At 35.2% G+C, this 17159-nt stretch overlaps 1 protein-coding gene across 4 annotated transcripts; it reads left to right on the top strand.

Moving 5' to 3' along the window:
* Positions 1-294: 294 nt before the first annotated feature.
* On the top strand, positions 295-15971 carry LOC128223082 (lim and transglutaminase domain protein ltd-1-like). Of its 4 annotated transcripts, none has more exons than XM_052932319.1 (10): positions 295-350; positions 8286-8466; positions 9285-9398; positions 10026-10252; positions 10887-11095; positions 11432-12336; positions 12511-12685; positions 12917-13197; positions 13714-13899; positions 15154-15971. In XM_052932319.1, exons 2-10 carry the CDS (start codon positions 8302-8304, stop codon positions 15226-15228), a joined length of 2337 nt encoding a protein of 778 aa, XP_052788279.1. In that variant the 5' UTR covers positions 295-350; positions 8286-8301; the 3' UTR covers positions 15229-15971. The 4 variants fall into 4 exon arrangements, with proteins under 4 accessions (XP_052788279.1, XP_052788278.1, XP_052788280.1 ...); XM_052932318.1 differs by lacking the exon at positions 295-350 and adding an exon at positions 394-522; XM_052932320.1 differs by lacking the exon at positions 295-350 and adding an exon at positions 6126-6247.
* The last annotated feature ends 1188 nt before the right edge of the window (positions 15972-17159 follow it).

Raw genomic sequence — 17159 nt, 5'->3', positions numbered from 1 at the left:
TTGATATAAAAAAACATACCACCATGGTTTAGTGGATACGGTCTCGTCTGCTGATCGAGAGGTTTCCGGTTCTATCCCTGCTGCGGGTACATCTATTTTCGATTTGGTGAATATTTTTATAAAACTAATTTTATGATACAACTGATATTGTTCATATCGCTTAAAATTCAGATATATTTGATATTTGATTACATCAACGTTACAGCTAATGTGCCTTTAATGAAACGAGTAGACATCCGATAACGCACTATTGTGGCAGACGCTTCGTTAAAAGATATTTTACGACAAAACTATCGGGTAGGCCTTCCATGAATAGGATGGTTATTGTCAAATGAGTCAATATCCTTTGTGTGAGTATTCTGTCTGTCTGAATGCAGAGAATTTGAGATATCAAAGATAATATTTTAAACTTTAGATAAATTTGAATCGGTATACTTTTATGTGCTTCATGTGAATGGGATATACCATCGTTTTTAATGCAAAATTTTGAATTTCATTTAAGTGTGGCTTGCTTTAATTCACGTAAGTATAAAAATGCAACTTCTATACTTTTACATTTAAAATTTTGAAATACATAAGCGCTGTAAACTCGGCTCAACATTGTTTGATAATTAGTTGATTAATAATTTTATTGAGATAGAATACTACTTCTGTAAAATAGTGCGCATATCATGTGGTTGGTAATCTCCTGATATAAACCTGATTTCGTGTTAATAAAATAACAGTTTTTTTCCAGAAAAGCATTTACAATTTAGGTTAAAAATGATTTGTTTGAACGCAATGGCGACTACAGTTTTCTCTTAGAATCAAGTTTTATCAACTTATTTCATGATAGAATGCGCCTTTTTAAAGGTGAACAACATATACAGTCGAACTCCGTTCGCTTGAACTCCAAGAGACCGCTGAAAATACCTCGAGCCTCGGAAAATTTGGTCCTTTCATCTACTTCGAGCCAACGATGAATTCGAGCCAAGCGAGTTCGAGCGAACGGGTTTCGGCTGTATGGTTTAAATAACTTTTGATGCTATGTGGTAAAATGAGTTGAGACTGAGCTTGAGATTTGTTTGAAGTATTTTCGTGATATTGGGACCAGGGCATATATTTAATAATAATCAATTGCAACCACGCCCCCCCCCAGGTCCGGGGGTATACAGGGGATAGCCGGGAAAATGGGCCGTGTTTTTACCTTCCAGGTGGCCCCGCCGTGCCGGTTGCATGCGTAGGTTTTGTCTCCGCGTTCAGAATAGCGGGGAATTGGGCTTATCTAGGTCCGGGAGCATTTGGCGGGGATTTTACTAGTAGTTCGTCTACGCAGGGCGGGGATTTTACCCGGGCTAATCTGGATCGAAAGTCAAAGTCCCCGCTATTCCCCGGACCTGGGGGCGTGGTTACAATTGACTGGTGCATAACATCTTGAGATTGAGACTCAGACTCAGGAAAGCAAATTCTTAATTTTGCTGAAATATGCTACTTCAACAGCAAGTTTAGTAAAAATTACTGTATCTGTGACAAATTATATGTTTTACAATCAGGCTTACAACAATAGCTACATTAAAGATATGTTGAGGCATTCAAGAATTCAGTTTCTGAGCCTGAGTCTGCAATTCGGACCTCGTAGCCAGAACAATTTACAAAGATCTTGGATTAGTGCATAATGATCAAGACCTTGCAGGCATCAAACAAGACACACTGAACGTCTAACTTACAGAGAAGTTCCAAAACATAAAATAACAAATTGCAGGGAATTAATTTTTCAAATTTATCAATTTATCTTGACATGCGCTTATTTGTAATCAACACAAAGCCTAAATAAGCAACTCCACTGCTCAATTGCAAATGTATTTCACGTTACAATGTTGATACAGCAAATCTTGTGTTTATCACATGGATTTAGTAATAAATCCAGAATATTTGATAGGGAATATCATTCACATTACAATGTCTGTAAAGTGTTTCATAGCTCTCTGTCTAATCTTATTTTATGAACGAGTGGATATCTTTTAGAGTAGATATAAACTAGTTCGTTTCGTATTTAGTTCGTGTTTAGTTGTGTTTAATTTTGCGTGTTATCACCATATGTGCTTCATTAGACTATACATCACAAGCTGAGAGCCAAACGAAATACAGAACAATCTTAAATAACACATTTTCAGCTTAAACAAGAAACCGATTTAAGTTTGACCTTGATAAACCATTTGTTCCATTTAGAATAAGTTTCTTAATGTTCACTGAAAGATTACAATGAACTTTCATGCTAATTTTAATAATTATTTAAAAATCATGTGTCATTCTCTAAAAACGTGATGTATATTATCTCAATTGAATTTAAAACGTAAAATATTTGATAGTTCGATATCAAAGGCAGGTACTTGTAAACATTTACTTTAAAAGATCAATATCAACTTAATAAACATGATAAAATGCATGTACTAAACTCATTACAATCAATCTATACATGACAATGTTAAAGAGATGCCGACATCGATGCATTATCTTTTCACATTTCGTGTGATCAATACGGCCGGTTTCCGGAAACCGTGCTAGATTATCCGCCTGTCAATAGCTACGGTTTGTGTTGTTAGCAACCGACAATATTTTCCTGTGAAGTTTATTATACCGGCGTGATTATTTGACGCATCGTTGTGAACATTCCACTTTTCTACTTTGTTACAATAGAAATGTATTTGATAAGATACGGTTTTGATCAAGTTGATATTGAAATGTTTAAATTGGAGTTCGTGGGTGGTCGATATTACATATTTGCTATATCGAGATGAATTCAATGTTTTTTATCAAAACATGCGTGTATTTGTGTGTTTTATGTTGTTACATCGTCCCAAGATTTTGGTGGTAGATTTCTGAAATTTCTTCGTGAAACAGTATTGAAATGCGAAAACCCGCCATACGCCGCATATTAGAACTGTCGCCAAATTCCATTTGGAATTCCTCGGTGATTTTCCATCCTTTAATGTGTATGGACGGTTTACAGTGTCAGATATCTTACTACGCTGCAAGTAGATCGCGAAGTAATTTCAGTTTAACAGTAAAATGGCGTTACTCTTGGAAGTTCTTAATTATTTATGCAATAATACACTTCAATGGAAATCATTTAAAACTCAAATAAATTAAAATAAAATAAAACATCTTAAACACTTAAAATTATAAGTAATGTTATTCATTTTTTACAAACTACTTCTACTAATGTGCCGGCATACATCCGAGGCTGTTTTCGATGGAAAATGGTCGAGGAATTCCGCATAAGTGAAAACACACAAACAGCAGATTCACTATCTAGATACGTATTTTCATATCGAACTAAAATCAAAAGTTAATTTTCAGTACGGTAAAGTTAAGTTTTAAATCAACAGTATCAAAATAGCCATTCAAAACATTGCCATTTAATAGAATATATGTTTATGGTTACGGCACTAGCGTATCCTCATATATTTGTTAAGTGAAATTTAATCTTAAAGATGCTTGAGGAAATCTGTTTAGAATTCCAGAATCTGTCACTTAAGACCAAAAGAGTAATTTCTTTAAGGGAGGTCTCAAACTTTAGCCCTACCCCTACGGCACTGTTGGGTTAGAGCTCATATGTTTTGGTTTCTGACTACGAAGCCACACGTCAAATGTCACGTATATTCTGGATATACCCGAGAGAGCCATCACCAAGGGTAAAAGGTTACTCAACAAACACCGGTGGCTTTTATTGAAGTTACCCCTTGCTCTTTAAACTGTGCTTTTCAGCAGAAATCCACTTTAAAGTATTCAGTAGAATTTATACTTAAATTAAACTTTTATCAAGTTATTCAACATCGCATGAAATTCACACAGAATTTAGTATTTAAAGATGCATTCTCACAGATTGGCCGTATAGACTTTTTTTTATTGGCTCATTAAATGAGCCAATTTGTGCGTAAATGTCTGAGTACTAGTTATATAAGACTGCTGACAAAGGATCAGATCGCAGTTTTTCATATTTACGTTCGAAAATTCATGTTTTATGCCGGAACGCACATTTTCATTAATGCTTTTTGCCACAAAACTTCAATTTTTGAACGTTTATGTTAAAAACTGCGATCTGATTTTTTTGTCACCAGTCTTTTTTTCAGTCTTTCCAGATATTTACGTAAAGTTTGGTTCATTCCAAGACAAAAAAATGTTGTCGAACCGGACAATCTGTGAGAGTGCAGCTTTAATATTTAGATAGAATACTGAAACAAAAATAATGACCAAGCTGTTGCAAACATGGAAAATGTTTAACGAACACAGTTTTTGGCATGAATTACGTATTGAAATTTATTAAACCTCTTTCACAATCTTTAGCTGACAATATTAATGTATTTGAAGTTTTCATTTGTTTGCCGTGCCGTTTAAAACTGTTAAATTGCATATTTAAAGGCATACACTGTTACCGCCTTAGAGATAGTCTAATATTTTGACATTGATAGGGTTAAATGATATACAACCATCGAGTAGTAAACAGTCAACAAATGGTTTATCATTTCATAAGTGCTCGATTTACAGCCAAGTTTTTATGAACATTTGGGCAAGCAGTGGCTTAGCTACATATAGGCCATGTAGGCTGGGCCTACAACTTTTTAAAAACAAATGGCAAAATTTAAATTTAAATAACCATAAAAAATGCAATAAAAACTAATAACTACTCAAGAAATCTAGAGGGGGTTCCCATAACTCAACTGGAAACATCGGGCCTACAAGTTGTTTTATGTCTAGCTACGCCTCTGGCATCGTTTAGGTTGATGCATTTTTCTAATTTAATAAATTATTAACTCATTTGACGTTAATGATAAACACACTAACAAACGATGTGTGTACAGATAAAAGGGTGTAATTTATAGCTACGTGGCCACAAAATTCTGAAAAAAGGCACCAAAATATAGTTTACATTATTTTATCTATTCACGTATCATTTGCTTTCTTGTTTTAATCATTTAAGTCAGATGAGTTAAAGTGACTATATTATTTAAAATCAATACAAACACATGTATAATGCACCAGTCAATTGTAACCACGCCCCCCCCCCTCCCAGGTCCGGGGGCATACCGGGGATAGCCGGGGAAAAGGGCCGTGTTTTTACTTTCCAGGTGGCCCCGCAGGGCCGGGTGACCGCGGTGGTTTTGTCATAGCGCCAAATTTAGCGGAGATTGGGCCTTGATTTTACCCGGGGTTGGCTGGACCGAAAGTCAAAGTCCCGGCTAATCCCCGGACCTGGGGGGCCGTGGTTACAATTGACTGGTGCATAACAAACATAAATTTTCAGAGATAAACCTTTAACTACTTACTAAATAATGCCTTAATGAAAAATATCAATAAGTGATAACAAGTTTATAACCATTTATTTAGTTGTTAAAAACGCACATGTATTAAATGATTGGTGAGTGCTAAAAGATTTACAGTGATCAACTATGTCTCATTAGATAGAAATAGCCATGTTTACTGCACCATTCCTTCAAATTAAACACGATATCCTTCATAAGAACCACTTTTTGTGATATGTTTTAACCCATTTCGGTAAATTAAAACACTTTGTATTAATTGTGGTACATCTTATTTGGGAGTAAGGGTGCATCTTTAAAATTATTACTGCATTTAAATAAAAACAAATGTGTTTTCATCAACATGCATTTATCGTGTCCCTTTTAGAGAAAAACAATAGTAGTTGAAACTTTAAGTCAATGTTGCGCTTTCACTTGATCGATTTACAGAATAGGAAGACAAGTTATTTAAGCACGATTGCAGGTACAGTTCATTTTCTAAAAGTTGTTTATTCTAAATTTTCCATAGATGTTATGCACCAATCAATTGTAACCACGCCCCCCCCCCCCCCCCCCCCCAGGTCCGGGTGTATGCCAGGGATAGCCGGGAAAATGGGCCGTGTCTTTACCTTTCAGGTGGCCCCACAGTGCCGGGTGAATGCGGTGGTTTTGTCTTTGCGCCAAAAATAGCGGGGTATGGGCCTTACCTAGGCTCCCGGAGGTGCGGGGGGATTTGGCGGGGATTTTATCAGCGGTTCGTTCCCGCAGGGCGGGAATTTTACCCAGGCTTTGCTGGACCGAAAGTCAAAGTCCCCGCTATTCCCCGGACCTGGGAGGGCCGCGGTTACAATTGACTGGTGCATTAAGGCTTAAGAAAACACTTGGTTCGGGTAACCCGACCCTAATTACGAAATAGGTGCAGTCAGTTTTGCGGGGGCGAGGCGAGGAGAGTAACACCCTCTTTAATGGTAGTTTTATCTATTGTCTATATTTGTAAAGTTGGATCGGAAAAACTGCATAGTTTACATGTAATAAATTCTGTTTTGTTCTGTTCTGTTCTGTAAAGTGGGATCGGATCATCGTGCTACGATACAGTATTATATAAGGTTCTGTGAGCTTGGCTCTGTAAGATATTTTGCCTTATGTTTATAGTTTTCCGAATGATAAATGACGTATCGTATTGGTTTGAAGTGGTCCTTTACCGTAACAAAGCTAATACAGATAAAGGCCAACTGTCAAACACACCCTACAGGTAACTCGCTGTCAAGTTGTTTTGAAATAAAAGAAGATAAACTTACTTTAAAATAGATGAATCAACTTTGATATATTTCTTTTTGAGATAAGGAATATTGTGAGAAAAATTTGTAGGCAGTCATTGTGTTAAGTATTAATGTTAAAGGTTTATTTCTTTTTCCGGTAAAGTACGTTTGTTTATTTCGTAGTACAATATGCTCGTCCCTCATCGATTTTTGAAATATTTGTATTTTTTATACATGGTTGGTGTGCAATATTTGTACGAGTAAGCTTGTGGATATTCTTTAGACATTAGTGGGTTTGTTACTGAAAATTATAAAACGACATTAAGTTTTTCTTAAATGTTTTCATATTCAAAATGAAGATGCAATTCATAATGTTCTTAAATAGATTAAATGGATTTTTCGAGACTATCCACAATGTAAGCAGGTGCGTAGCAAATACGCAGTTGTGTAATGAAACTTTGAAAAGTCGAAGGTTTTTACATACATAAAGCCCCGAACTAATAAAAACCGAAGGGGGTATGGGGTGAAGGGGTTGATATGTTGTCCGTCATTCATCTGCGTAGTCCAAAAATTGGCCCTTGCTACGCGCCTGATAAGACTCCTTATTCAGACTTAAAATCAGAATATTGGAACATAGGCCTCCTTTTTTCTTCTGTTTAAATTTTGATATATGTTTTAATTGTAAAATAAACAAAATAAAAAAGACATTTGTTAACTTTACATTCTTTTACTGATCGATTGGTTAACGTTAGAAATCTGAGTAAACAGAATAACATTTTGTCATTATGAATGATTGCTTCTTGTGAGCACTGAACAATTTCATCGATCGAGGTTGACAAATGTATTACCAATATTTTAAGTGAATTTCGCCTCCGTTTGAAAGGAATGCAAGATGATATTTTAAACAGGGCTGTTATTAGGAAAATTAACAGAAAGACGCAATTTGTATCCTAAAGAACTCAACAATAGTTGAATTTTTATGAATGATAAAGAAATAGTATGACATTTTGACGGTTTACACATAGAGAAAGTAGCGTGGACTTTTACTTACGATAAAAAAAAATGAAATTGGACTTACATTCGGTCTTCTTGAATAAAATTATAAGCAAGAATTAAGGTAAATAGGTATATGCCATTATTTGTAAAACGTATTTCATTTACAATATATACACGGAGTAAATTTAAATGTTCGTATTTACATGTGAAAATATGTGAAATAGCATTAAGGTTAACATTGCATGTTAGATAATTAATGTTGATTCACGCTAACTCAAATTCACTGGGGTTTTTGTAATTTTGTTCCCGATACTCCCGAATTTCACCACTAACTCATATGAATATGTTTTGTTTAAACAAATGTTGTTTTTAACCGCAGTCATATTTATCGTTAGTGATGAATTAAGGTTTTTTTTGTCCTGCATGCGTGTTATTAGTTTATTTGTTTTTCTCTTGACTTTTGATTTTTAAACAGTATCCTTGTCGGATATTGGCTTATCACCGTAGAACAATGTCTTTATTTATTCCTATACCGCTCAACACATTGCCGAATTGATCCAGATAACAACAAATCATCGTATTATGTGTCTCTAGTTGATTATTAACATTTCATCATTGACATTTAATCCTTAAGGTCATTAGATAGGATTGTAGTAGTAATTTTGTTACTTAAATCACGGCGTTGGCCCTATGGATCAATTGAATTTTCTTTAATAACTCTACCTGATATTCACCTCACTATCAATTTCAGGTACAAATAGGTAACAATGGGTTGTAGCTCCTCCTCTCCTGACACCAATAACAATCAACCAGTTGCAAAGAAATCTCCAAAAGCCAAATCTTCGGGAAGTAATGTAGGGGCTGAAAACGAGACTAACCGGAAACGAGAAAACAACCATCCGGAACTGAAACAGGAACCGGAAATAGAAGATGTAAGCGTCTTTATTGAATTTGCTTAAAGTGTAATATGATATTATGTTTAAAAACTATTATCCATACAATTATTAACAAATAATGCAATCTATCATATTAGCGTCGTATTCTACGTTTGTATTATTGGTAATGGTCGTAATATGTCAAGAAATTAATACCTCCGGATTGAGAAATTGAATGTAGGAATGCATTATAAATGAAGACTTTCTCTTTATGAAATGTATCTCGGAGTCGATCCCCATTTCTTTGTCCGTATATTTGGAATGTGGTTTAATTAAATTGTTATTGATTGATCGTAGTAATACTTCATTGACGCATTGGAAAAACATGAAAACTGTAATAAGGATTACAAATGTATAAATTGCGAACAACCTCTTTCAGTGGTTTTTCTTTTTATTTCAAATCATGTTTTAATTTCAAAAAAACTATGCGCACCTACCGTGCTGCTAATCCTGCTGTGAAGCCGACATAATTAACCCCAAAATAATCTGTTAGTATTGCAATTTGATATTGGCGATGCCTATAAAAAGAGGCAGAAATATTGACATACTTAATATCAATAATTATTGATATTGCAAATCAAAACTGATGATTCAAACGTATTGCCTAGCCACCTTCTTTAAAATGTGCTTATCATATTTGATGTTCAAAAATCGTTGCCTTGAAACATTTTTGCAACATTTATGGCAGATTGTTATACATATTGAGTCACCTAATTTATTAAAATAAACTAAAAATACACTCCAAGTCAAGGTTTATGTTACTACGCGATTCCTGGTTACGATGTTAATGTGAACAAAATATATTTTAAATCCAGGTGGATGTTCCGAAAACTGAGCATGGCTATCCTGTTGCCAAGGAACCGCCTGACAGGAAAGCTGACATATTTAATCCACAGAAGTTAAAGGGAGTTGAAGCGAGGGCGAGAGCGGTAAGATTATTCGTATAAGAAGGTCCTTAATCCATGCGTCTTTTTACGGTATTTAAACTGACTCATAGATAATGAGCCGATATTTTTGAGCTTAGGAGTAAATAATTGTATGCGTTATATATTTGGGTAGTGGTATTGTATGTATAAATAATTTGATTATGGGGGAGCACTCCTTTTGAATTAACATGCGTTTATCATGCAGGCAGTAAACTGAATACATTTCTGCCTATAAAATATCTGTAGTTAATTGTTATCAGTCCAATAGCAATCCACTGGTCATCACAGTTCGGCAACTACAATCAAACGTTTTTTTTTATAATTGGCATATTATTTTCTGCGTCTATGCGAAAATTAACTGCTTGATAATATCATGTATTCAAATGTTTAGTAATAGTAGCTTTACCTTTTTTCTGATTTTATTTTTCGATATAATTTGGGTGGTAAATACTTTATCGTGCTTAAAACATATTAGTCTATGTTAATCAGGTAAGCTTAAGAAAAGACAGTGTGTGATCATTTAAAATCTAAGCAAATAATGATAAAACCTAAATCAAATTTGCTCAGTGAGGATAGGAAAGTGGAAGAAATAATTTGTCAATATATTTCTTTTTAATTATATTTGAATAGGCGCCCGACAACTTGGCAGACAGCTATGAAGAACTCATTGCGTACCTAACATCAGAATGTAAAAATGACGTAGAGAAAGTACGCGCACTGTTTATTTGGATGGCCAATCAGGAAATAGATGATGGTAACTATAGCAACGTGACCGGAAGTGACACACCACGTGGAATTATGAAGCTGATGAAAGACAACAGAGCTTCCTATTCTTCATTCTTTGCTCTTTTATGCAGGTCAGCAAGCTTGTTGGAATTATACAAATGCACTTAACATTAAACCAATCATGAGCACAGCACTTTACCTATGTTCTTATTATAATCAGGCCCCAGTTTCACACGAAGGTAACTTATTTACTACTTAAAAGACAAACATAGTCTAAATATTATCTTTCTGTGTTTTTACAATAAAGAATAATCATACTATCTCACAAATAATGTCAATATAATTGTGTTTGTTAATATTGATACTATTTGGTTGTCATAGATCAAGACAAGAAATGCTCTTGAGTTACTACTCAACATCTATTTTTTTAGGAATATTCAAATACCATATTTGGTTAAAAAATTAACAATTAAATATATACACCAACATTTGAAATTTGAAATGATTCCGTTCCGTTAACATTCAATACAAAATTGAACTAATGTACGCAGGAAGTGTTCTTGAGAACAGTTGCGTAGTTTAAGCAATGTTCTTAAAATATTCATAACTGGGAACAGAGCTTCACAAATCATAAAACTATAGGATAAAATAAGTTTAGTTATAAAATGCATATATGCAATTTTATTTCGATAATCATACGTTTTTAAGATATGTTTGACTATGTAAATGCATGAACAATGTAGCTCAGGTTCGTGTAAATTTTAGGAAGGCGGGTATACAATGCGTTATCATCGACGGGTATGCAAAGAGTGCCGGATATAAGGTTGGCGATTCTGACGATGATGTGAAAAAACTAAACAATAGTTGGAATGCCGTATATGTAGCCGGGGGATGGCGTATCGTTTTCCCTTTGTGGGCATGTTCTGCAGTGGTTGGACATTCAACTGGAGTGTACACAAAAGTTGAAGTCAAAGGTAAACTACATTTAGTTTGCGTTCGTGATGAGGTGGGGTGTAAGCGAAATCCATGAACTCGTTTCTTTATTAAATATCATTTAAACTATTTGTGCTTTCACACCTCTGTTTTCATTGTTACACCGTGTATTTCATTTTTATGACTTTCATAAATGCTGCAACCATTAGGAAGTAGGTCGTGTGGTAAATTTGTACATACTTTGACACGGCATTCATTGATCGGAAGCAAGTGTTTGCAACAGGAAGCAGTTTATATTATTATGTTTATGGACATATTTAGACGGTAAGCAACAGATGAGTGTGTACTTACAGTGATTCTACGTTTTTGTAATTCAGGAAAGGCTGTAAGGGAAAAGGAAGTTGAGTCATCTGGAAAAACCATAAAACACTTCAACGACTATTACTTCTTTACCGACCCTGAAATGTTCATTTTTGATGCGTTTGCAAAAGATAAACGTTGGCAACTTTTAAACCGGCCCTGGGACTTTGCCAAATATTGTGATATTCCTTACGTCCGCCGTTATTACTTCGATGAAAAAGTAGACATACGCAGTAAGTTCAGTGGCCGCTTAGTTGCAAAAGATGGAGAGTGCCATATTGAAATATCTTGTGGAGACCCAAGAGGCATTACCCTTGACTATGAACTGTACTATAATCATGTTGAATCAGGAAGAGAGATTTCGTCTTCATTGCAACTAAACAATTTTGTGTTCTTGAACAGAACTGGTTCAAGATGGGACTTTGGCATTCGCTTTCCCGAAACTGGAGTATATAAGCTACAGATAGTAGGAGGGAAAGGTTATGAAGGTGACATGTGCGCATTTAAAATCAGAGCTGATGAGGTAAAAGATGATGTCAAACCACTTCCATTCAATCCAGGGAAGGTTGGTTACGGGCCTACTATGGACACCGAACTTGCCGGGATAAAGGCCATCTCACACAAAAGTGGTTTGGTGAAGATGAACATCAAGAAACATATGGAATTTAACTTCAAGTTGACGAAGGACATTGTTGTGAGGACCGAACTACTTCATTCTACGATTTCGAAAGAAGAGTTACAGCAATATTGCGTGACTACACAACGTAACAGGAATGTACATGTGGCTGTGAACGTTCCCGAAGAAGGAGAGTATGCATTGGCGCTCCACGCGCAACAAAAGAACCACAGTGACTATGACAATGTTTGTAACTACTTATTGACGTCGGAAACAGGGAAAAAGAAACGTCAGCGGAAATGGGAGGTTAAATACTTTCAATTGAATTGCTTTTGGTTCAGCACGTTTAAATTAACTCATTGAATTTATGTGATAAAAGAAATTTTTAATGCAGATGTTTATTTTACCCAGTTTAACTGTGATTTCCATTACTTATGGTATGAATCAGACAACCATACTGTCAATTTAACACCATTTCAGACACCGCAGGAAAAGAAAACAAGACGAAATGTTACGGACCTGTCTAAGACCCGTGGCACAAAGAACCTATCGGAACTAGAGAGCGAAATTGAACGTTTCCACAAGCTTGATATGGAAGATAAGGGCGAACTTGCTAAAGCAGAAGATGCGCTAGAATACAAGAAAGACCGAAAAGGTATTACAGTTTTGAGTTTAATATAGATCATTACTTATCGTTTGCTAGTTTGATATTTTAACTTTTTCTTCAATCTTTATCTTTAAAACAGAAAATCTTTGTTTTCTTTGTAGAGCCAAGTATCTTAGATAATTATTTGAATTAATGAAATATTCATTGATTGTAGTTAATATAAATTAATGATATTGATGGAGAGAAAAACATATGATTTTTCTGAAATATCTTATTTAGAACTCGAAGACGCCATGAACAGGCGCCATCTTGAAACTCTTGAAAAGGCAATCGCCAGGGGAGAGAAAAGTCGTTTCAGGGACAAACTTACAAAACAGCTGGATGAGGCTAAAGATATCAGAGAACATCTGTTGCATCTCAACAAAATTGCACATGATATCCTTGAGATGAAACAGCCGACAATATCTGAGTTGCGAAGTTATAAAATACCACAGCCAATCATTCAAGACATCATGCGAGCGACCTTCCTAATGTTGGGAGAAAGGCGTGCAGATCTTGAAGTAGGTTATACTCTGTTTACATATATTTCATAAACTACTTCATCATCCAATTTTTCTTGTTATGTCCTTCCATGTCAAGCTCCTCTAAATACTATCACGATAAAACTGCAATTTGCTAGATATATATTTGCTAACAAAGCTAAAGGTAAACTAACAGACTGATCATTCAATTGACAATGTAAAGGAATGTACAGGGACAAGTGTTATAGCCAAAATATAAACTAATACCTTATTAAGAAGCACAGGGTAAAGGCCTAAATTTAACGAGAAACCCTCGTTTAAAGGACCAAAAAAAACATCGACAGATAAATCATGTAACCGAAAAATGTTCGTGTTCGTTTTATATCATATGTATATATATCGACGCCAATAGAGACACGCGTTCAAAAAAGTAACACACACAATTATTTTCAGCGATTTGCACAAATCTATTATTCAACAAATGTTTGCTTTACCTACTTGTACCGACGACAATTAGCAATATAAGCGAGTGTTTTCTGAATATTTTCATTTAAGGACTGGGAGGATCTTCAAGTATTGATGGGCAGACTTGGTAAAGACAGCATGATAAGACGTGTAAAGCAATTTGATACTGTAAGCGTACAATCATCAGTCCAGAAAGAAGTGGAAAAGATGCTTGATGAACATTCTGAAATAGATGCTAGAAAAGCCAGTGCCGGAGCAGGGACATTTTATGTCTGGGTAACTTGTTTGTTATTATTTAAAAGAAATGTATGTTTTATACTACTTTTATCGCGCTAGATTGTGAAGACAACTATAAGCTGATATAAATTAGTTTAGGATACGTTTCTTGAGTAGAAGCCAGTACTGTTATCATTACGGAGTTGGAAATAGACCTAACAACTGGTGGGGTTCGAACCGACGACCTCTTTGGTGAGAGATCGACACTTTAACCACTATTACACCAAATGTACCTCCGTAGTATTTTTATTATATATTATAAAAGACAAAAAACAAACAAACTCGTTTGAAAAACACCTTAAACCAGTGCTAATGAAACTATTGAATAATTGATATAGCCCGGTTTCACATAATAATACGATGAAGAATATCGGGGCACGATAAAACCAAGGTTACAATTAAGTGTCAATTTAAGCTATTCTGATGTTACCTGTGTTCAACGTGAAAGTAGACACAAAAATATTAAATACTAGTATTTTTCAGAGTTTGGTTAGACAATCTAGAAGAATATGGCTAAAAGTTAAGTCTAAACATTTACATTATATTTGGAAACAAGTCAATGAGAGAAACAAAGAAACTCCAAAATCAAAATGTCAACAAACGTTTGATCATCAGAACATTATCATTAAAAAAAAATCAGAAAATCGTACTAGTTATGTTTATAGAATCATATACCGTTTCACAGAATAGGAAGCAAAAAATCATTGTAGTGTTTCTGGATATGTTTCACTAATACAACTCTATAAAACACCGGAAAGCATATAATAAATACACGTATTTTTTTCTTTTGTCGTAGAGTATTCAAACAGGTAAAGCAAAAGGCTCTGCATGGGCATTGAGTCAAGAAAACATGTTAAAATACTTATTTTTTATCATTTTTGAATACACGTACATGTTAAGAAAATTCAAGTAGCCAACATTGTAACAAGAAGCTTTTTCAAAGCAAACGCAAAATGGCCAACACACACTCAACGATAGACGCCAGACGACGACCTACACAACTATCATTAATATTTAAATATCGCTAGATATCAACACGTTTAGTATACGCCTTTTTACGTTCAGTAAAGAAGGGTCCAGTGTAGATAAAATAAGTTGAACCAATGGAGGGACATTCTTTAAAACATTGGCAAAGATGTCGATTTAAAATGGTAATCTGACCTTAGTTAAACCGACTGGTTTCAGTTATAAACGGATCGTAAGCTAAATCTTCTTACTAACTGTACATGCATATACAAACATGTTGCATTTCAGTTGCGTGATGTTTGCATAGCACTTGGCCAGCAAGATCAACACAATGGAACGCAAGTTACAGAAGAGGGCGCCTAGATGAACATGTGTACTTACTTAACATTATTGTGATAATAGGATAGTTATTTGGTATTTTGAATCATTGGTATTGAACTGGGTCTTAAATATGCGACGAGTTACCACATCACCATGTTTGCATCGCGCTTGACGACCAACAAGCACAGCGAAATGAAACTGAAGTATGTGTTCATACGTCCAATTCACGATGTTGTTCTTGCTGACAAAACGCCTACATACAACACACAAGTTACCTTCTTACCAAACCTAACACTTAACGAGAAGTTCCAGTGCCACAGTATCATAATTTGAAGATATACTATCTCGTTATTAGGATATATCTTATTCTTATAAGCATCTCCAAATAACGAATCTAATAACCTCGTAATTAGGAGATCTTCTGATAAGGACATTACTTCTTCTAATTAGGACTTCTTAGTTTATTAAGATTAGGACTTATTTTATCCTAATAATGTGATTGTATCTCCTTATTAGGCGGTAACAAATCAAAAAAAATATTAAAGACTGCAGCACTTTCGCCAAATTAGGATCTAATTTGTTAAAATTAGGACTTATAATCTCGTTACAAGGTCATAATATCTCTTTCTTATATTCTTGACTGTGACACTAGGAACTTTGCAGCACATGCACTCGTGTATTTTGAGTTTCCTTCCTGTGATAAAAAACATTCATGTGATATATATGTATTTATAATTTATAGCGTTATGAAATAAAGTAAACAGAATAAATATATTAAAAATAGATTTATTATCTCTACTCAGAAAAAAATATATGTATATACAGTACCTCGTTCATAATTGTTTAGTTCATTTTGTACACAACGAATTTCTAATATGGCACCTGTAAAATATAATTTATTTTTATTTTTATATTTAATCAAAAATGTTAAGTTTGGTTATTTTTGTATTGAACCAGCCAATGTATCGAAGTACAGAAAGAAAAGTATTCATTTTCGAAATCATTAATGAGGAAAGGGTTAGTGCAACATTAGCTTAAGCACTCGCGTTCCTCGTGCACAACATGGTAGTTGTTGTATAAGGTAAGAATGTATTTTTGCAAAACGCGCTCAAGCTGTTGAAATGATTCGTGCCGGCACCGGCAACCCCTCCCCCCCCCCCCCCCCCCTTACCATCATAAGACAGATATGTTACGTGTCGTTTTAACAGTTGCAAAAAAATTAGCAGAAACATATTTTCCTATCAACCTAAAGGTGAGTCTTACTAAGGCAAAAACGGTTGTGAACAATATCATGGTTGGTCACACATACGATACCTATGAACTATCCGACTGACCTGGCATATAATGAAATGCATCCATTTTTAAGCAATCATTAGTGATTTTTTTTTAAGTTAGTCTGCTTTTCAATGGGCGATATTTCAGTTTTTGGACTCTATGATCGAAATTCGTACAAAGCGGAATTGTTGCAAATCTCCGATGATGCCATAAAAGGAAAGTGAAGACTCCCCTACAGGACTTTCCAATTGTCAATGACCACCTTCAGGATCTTTATATCACGGCAGTGACGATAGAACGTAATACATGTGTCGGACGAAACCGCGCAATCCACCCACAAATCTTCTGAGGGCCATCGGCTTGCGGTGTTTTGATTCTGTAAAGGCACAGGCAGGCAATGTCAATGTGGACCAGGCGACATTTTTGATTTACAAGCGCGGACTGGGCCAATGTTATTTGATGACGAGACATGCATAACACTACGCGGGAATGTTAGACGTGATCGCGTACATCGTAGTCGGGGTAAGCGGAACAATGAGAACTGTCTGGTATAATGGGGATGGCTCAATAATTATGTGGGCCGGAATTTCCATGGACACGAAAACCCCAACTGTACCTATTCAAGAAAACATGAACGCGATGAGGTATTAAAATGACGGTTCTTCTACCTCATGCCCGTGCTAATCGCGGTATTATGT

This window comes from Mya arenaria, chromosome 17 (genome assembly GCF_026914265.1).
Source record: "Mya arenaria isolate MELC-2E11 chromosome 17, ASM2691426v1".
In the NCBI taxonomy this organism is placed as follows: domain Eukaryota; kingdom Metazoa; phylum Mollusca; class Bivalvia; order Myida; family Myidae; genus Mya; species Mya arenaria.
The sequence above is the reverse complement of the archived record's forward strand: the minus strand, read 5'-3'. Positions and strand labels throughout refer to the sequence as shown.

What these genes read in the sequence shown, in the direction of transcription:
- LOC128223082 (XM_052932319.1), top strand. Translation starts at nt 8,302, where the DNA reads ATGGGTTGTAGCTCCTCCTCTCCTGACACCAATAACAATCAACCAGTT. An exon ending in TTCTTTGCTCTTTTATGCAG is followed by an intron (nt 10,253 to 10,886) that starts GTCAGCAAGCTT and finishes TGTAAATTTTAG; the next exon opens with GAAGGCGGGTATACAATGCG. An exon ending in CACAAAAGTTGAAGTCAAAG is followed by an intron (nt 11,096 to 11,431) that starts GTAAACTACATT and finishes TTTGTAATTCAG; the next exon opens with GAAAGGCTGTAAGGGAAAAG.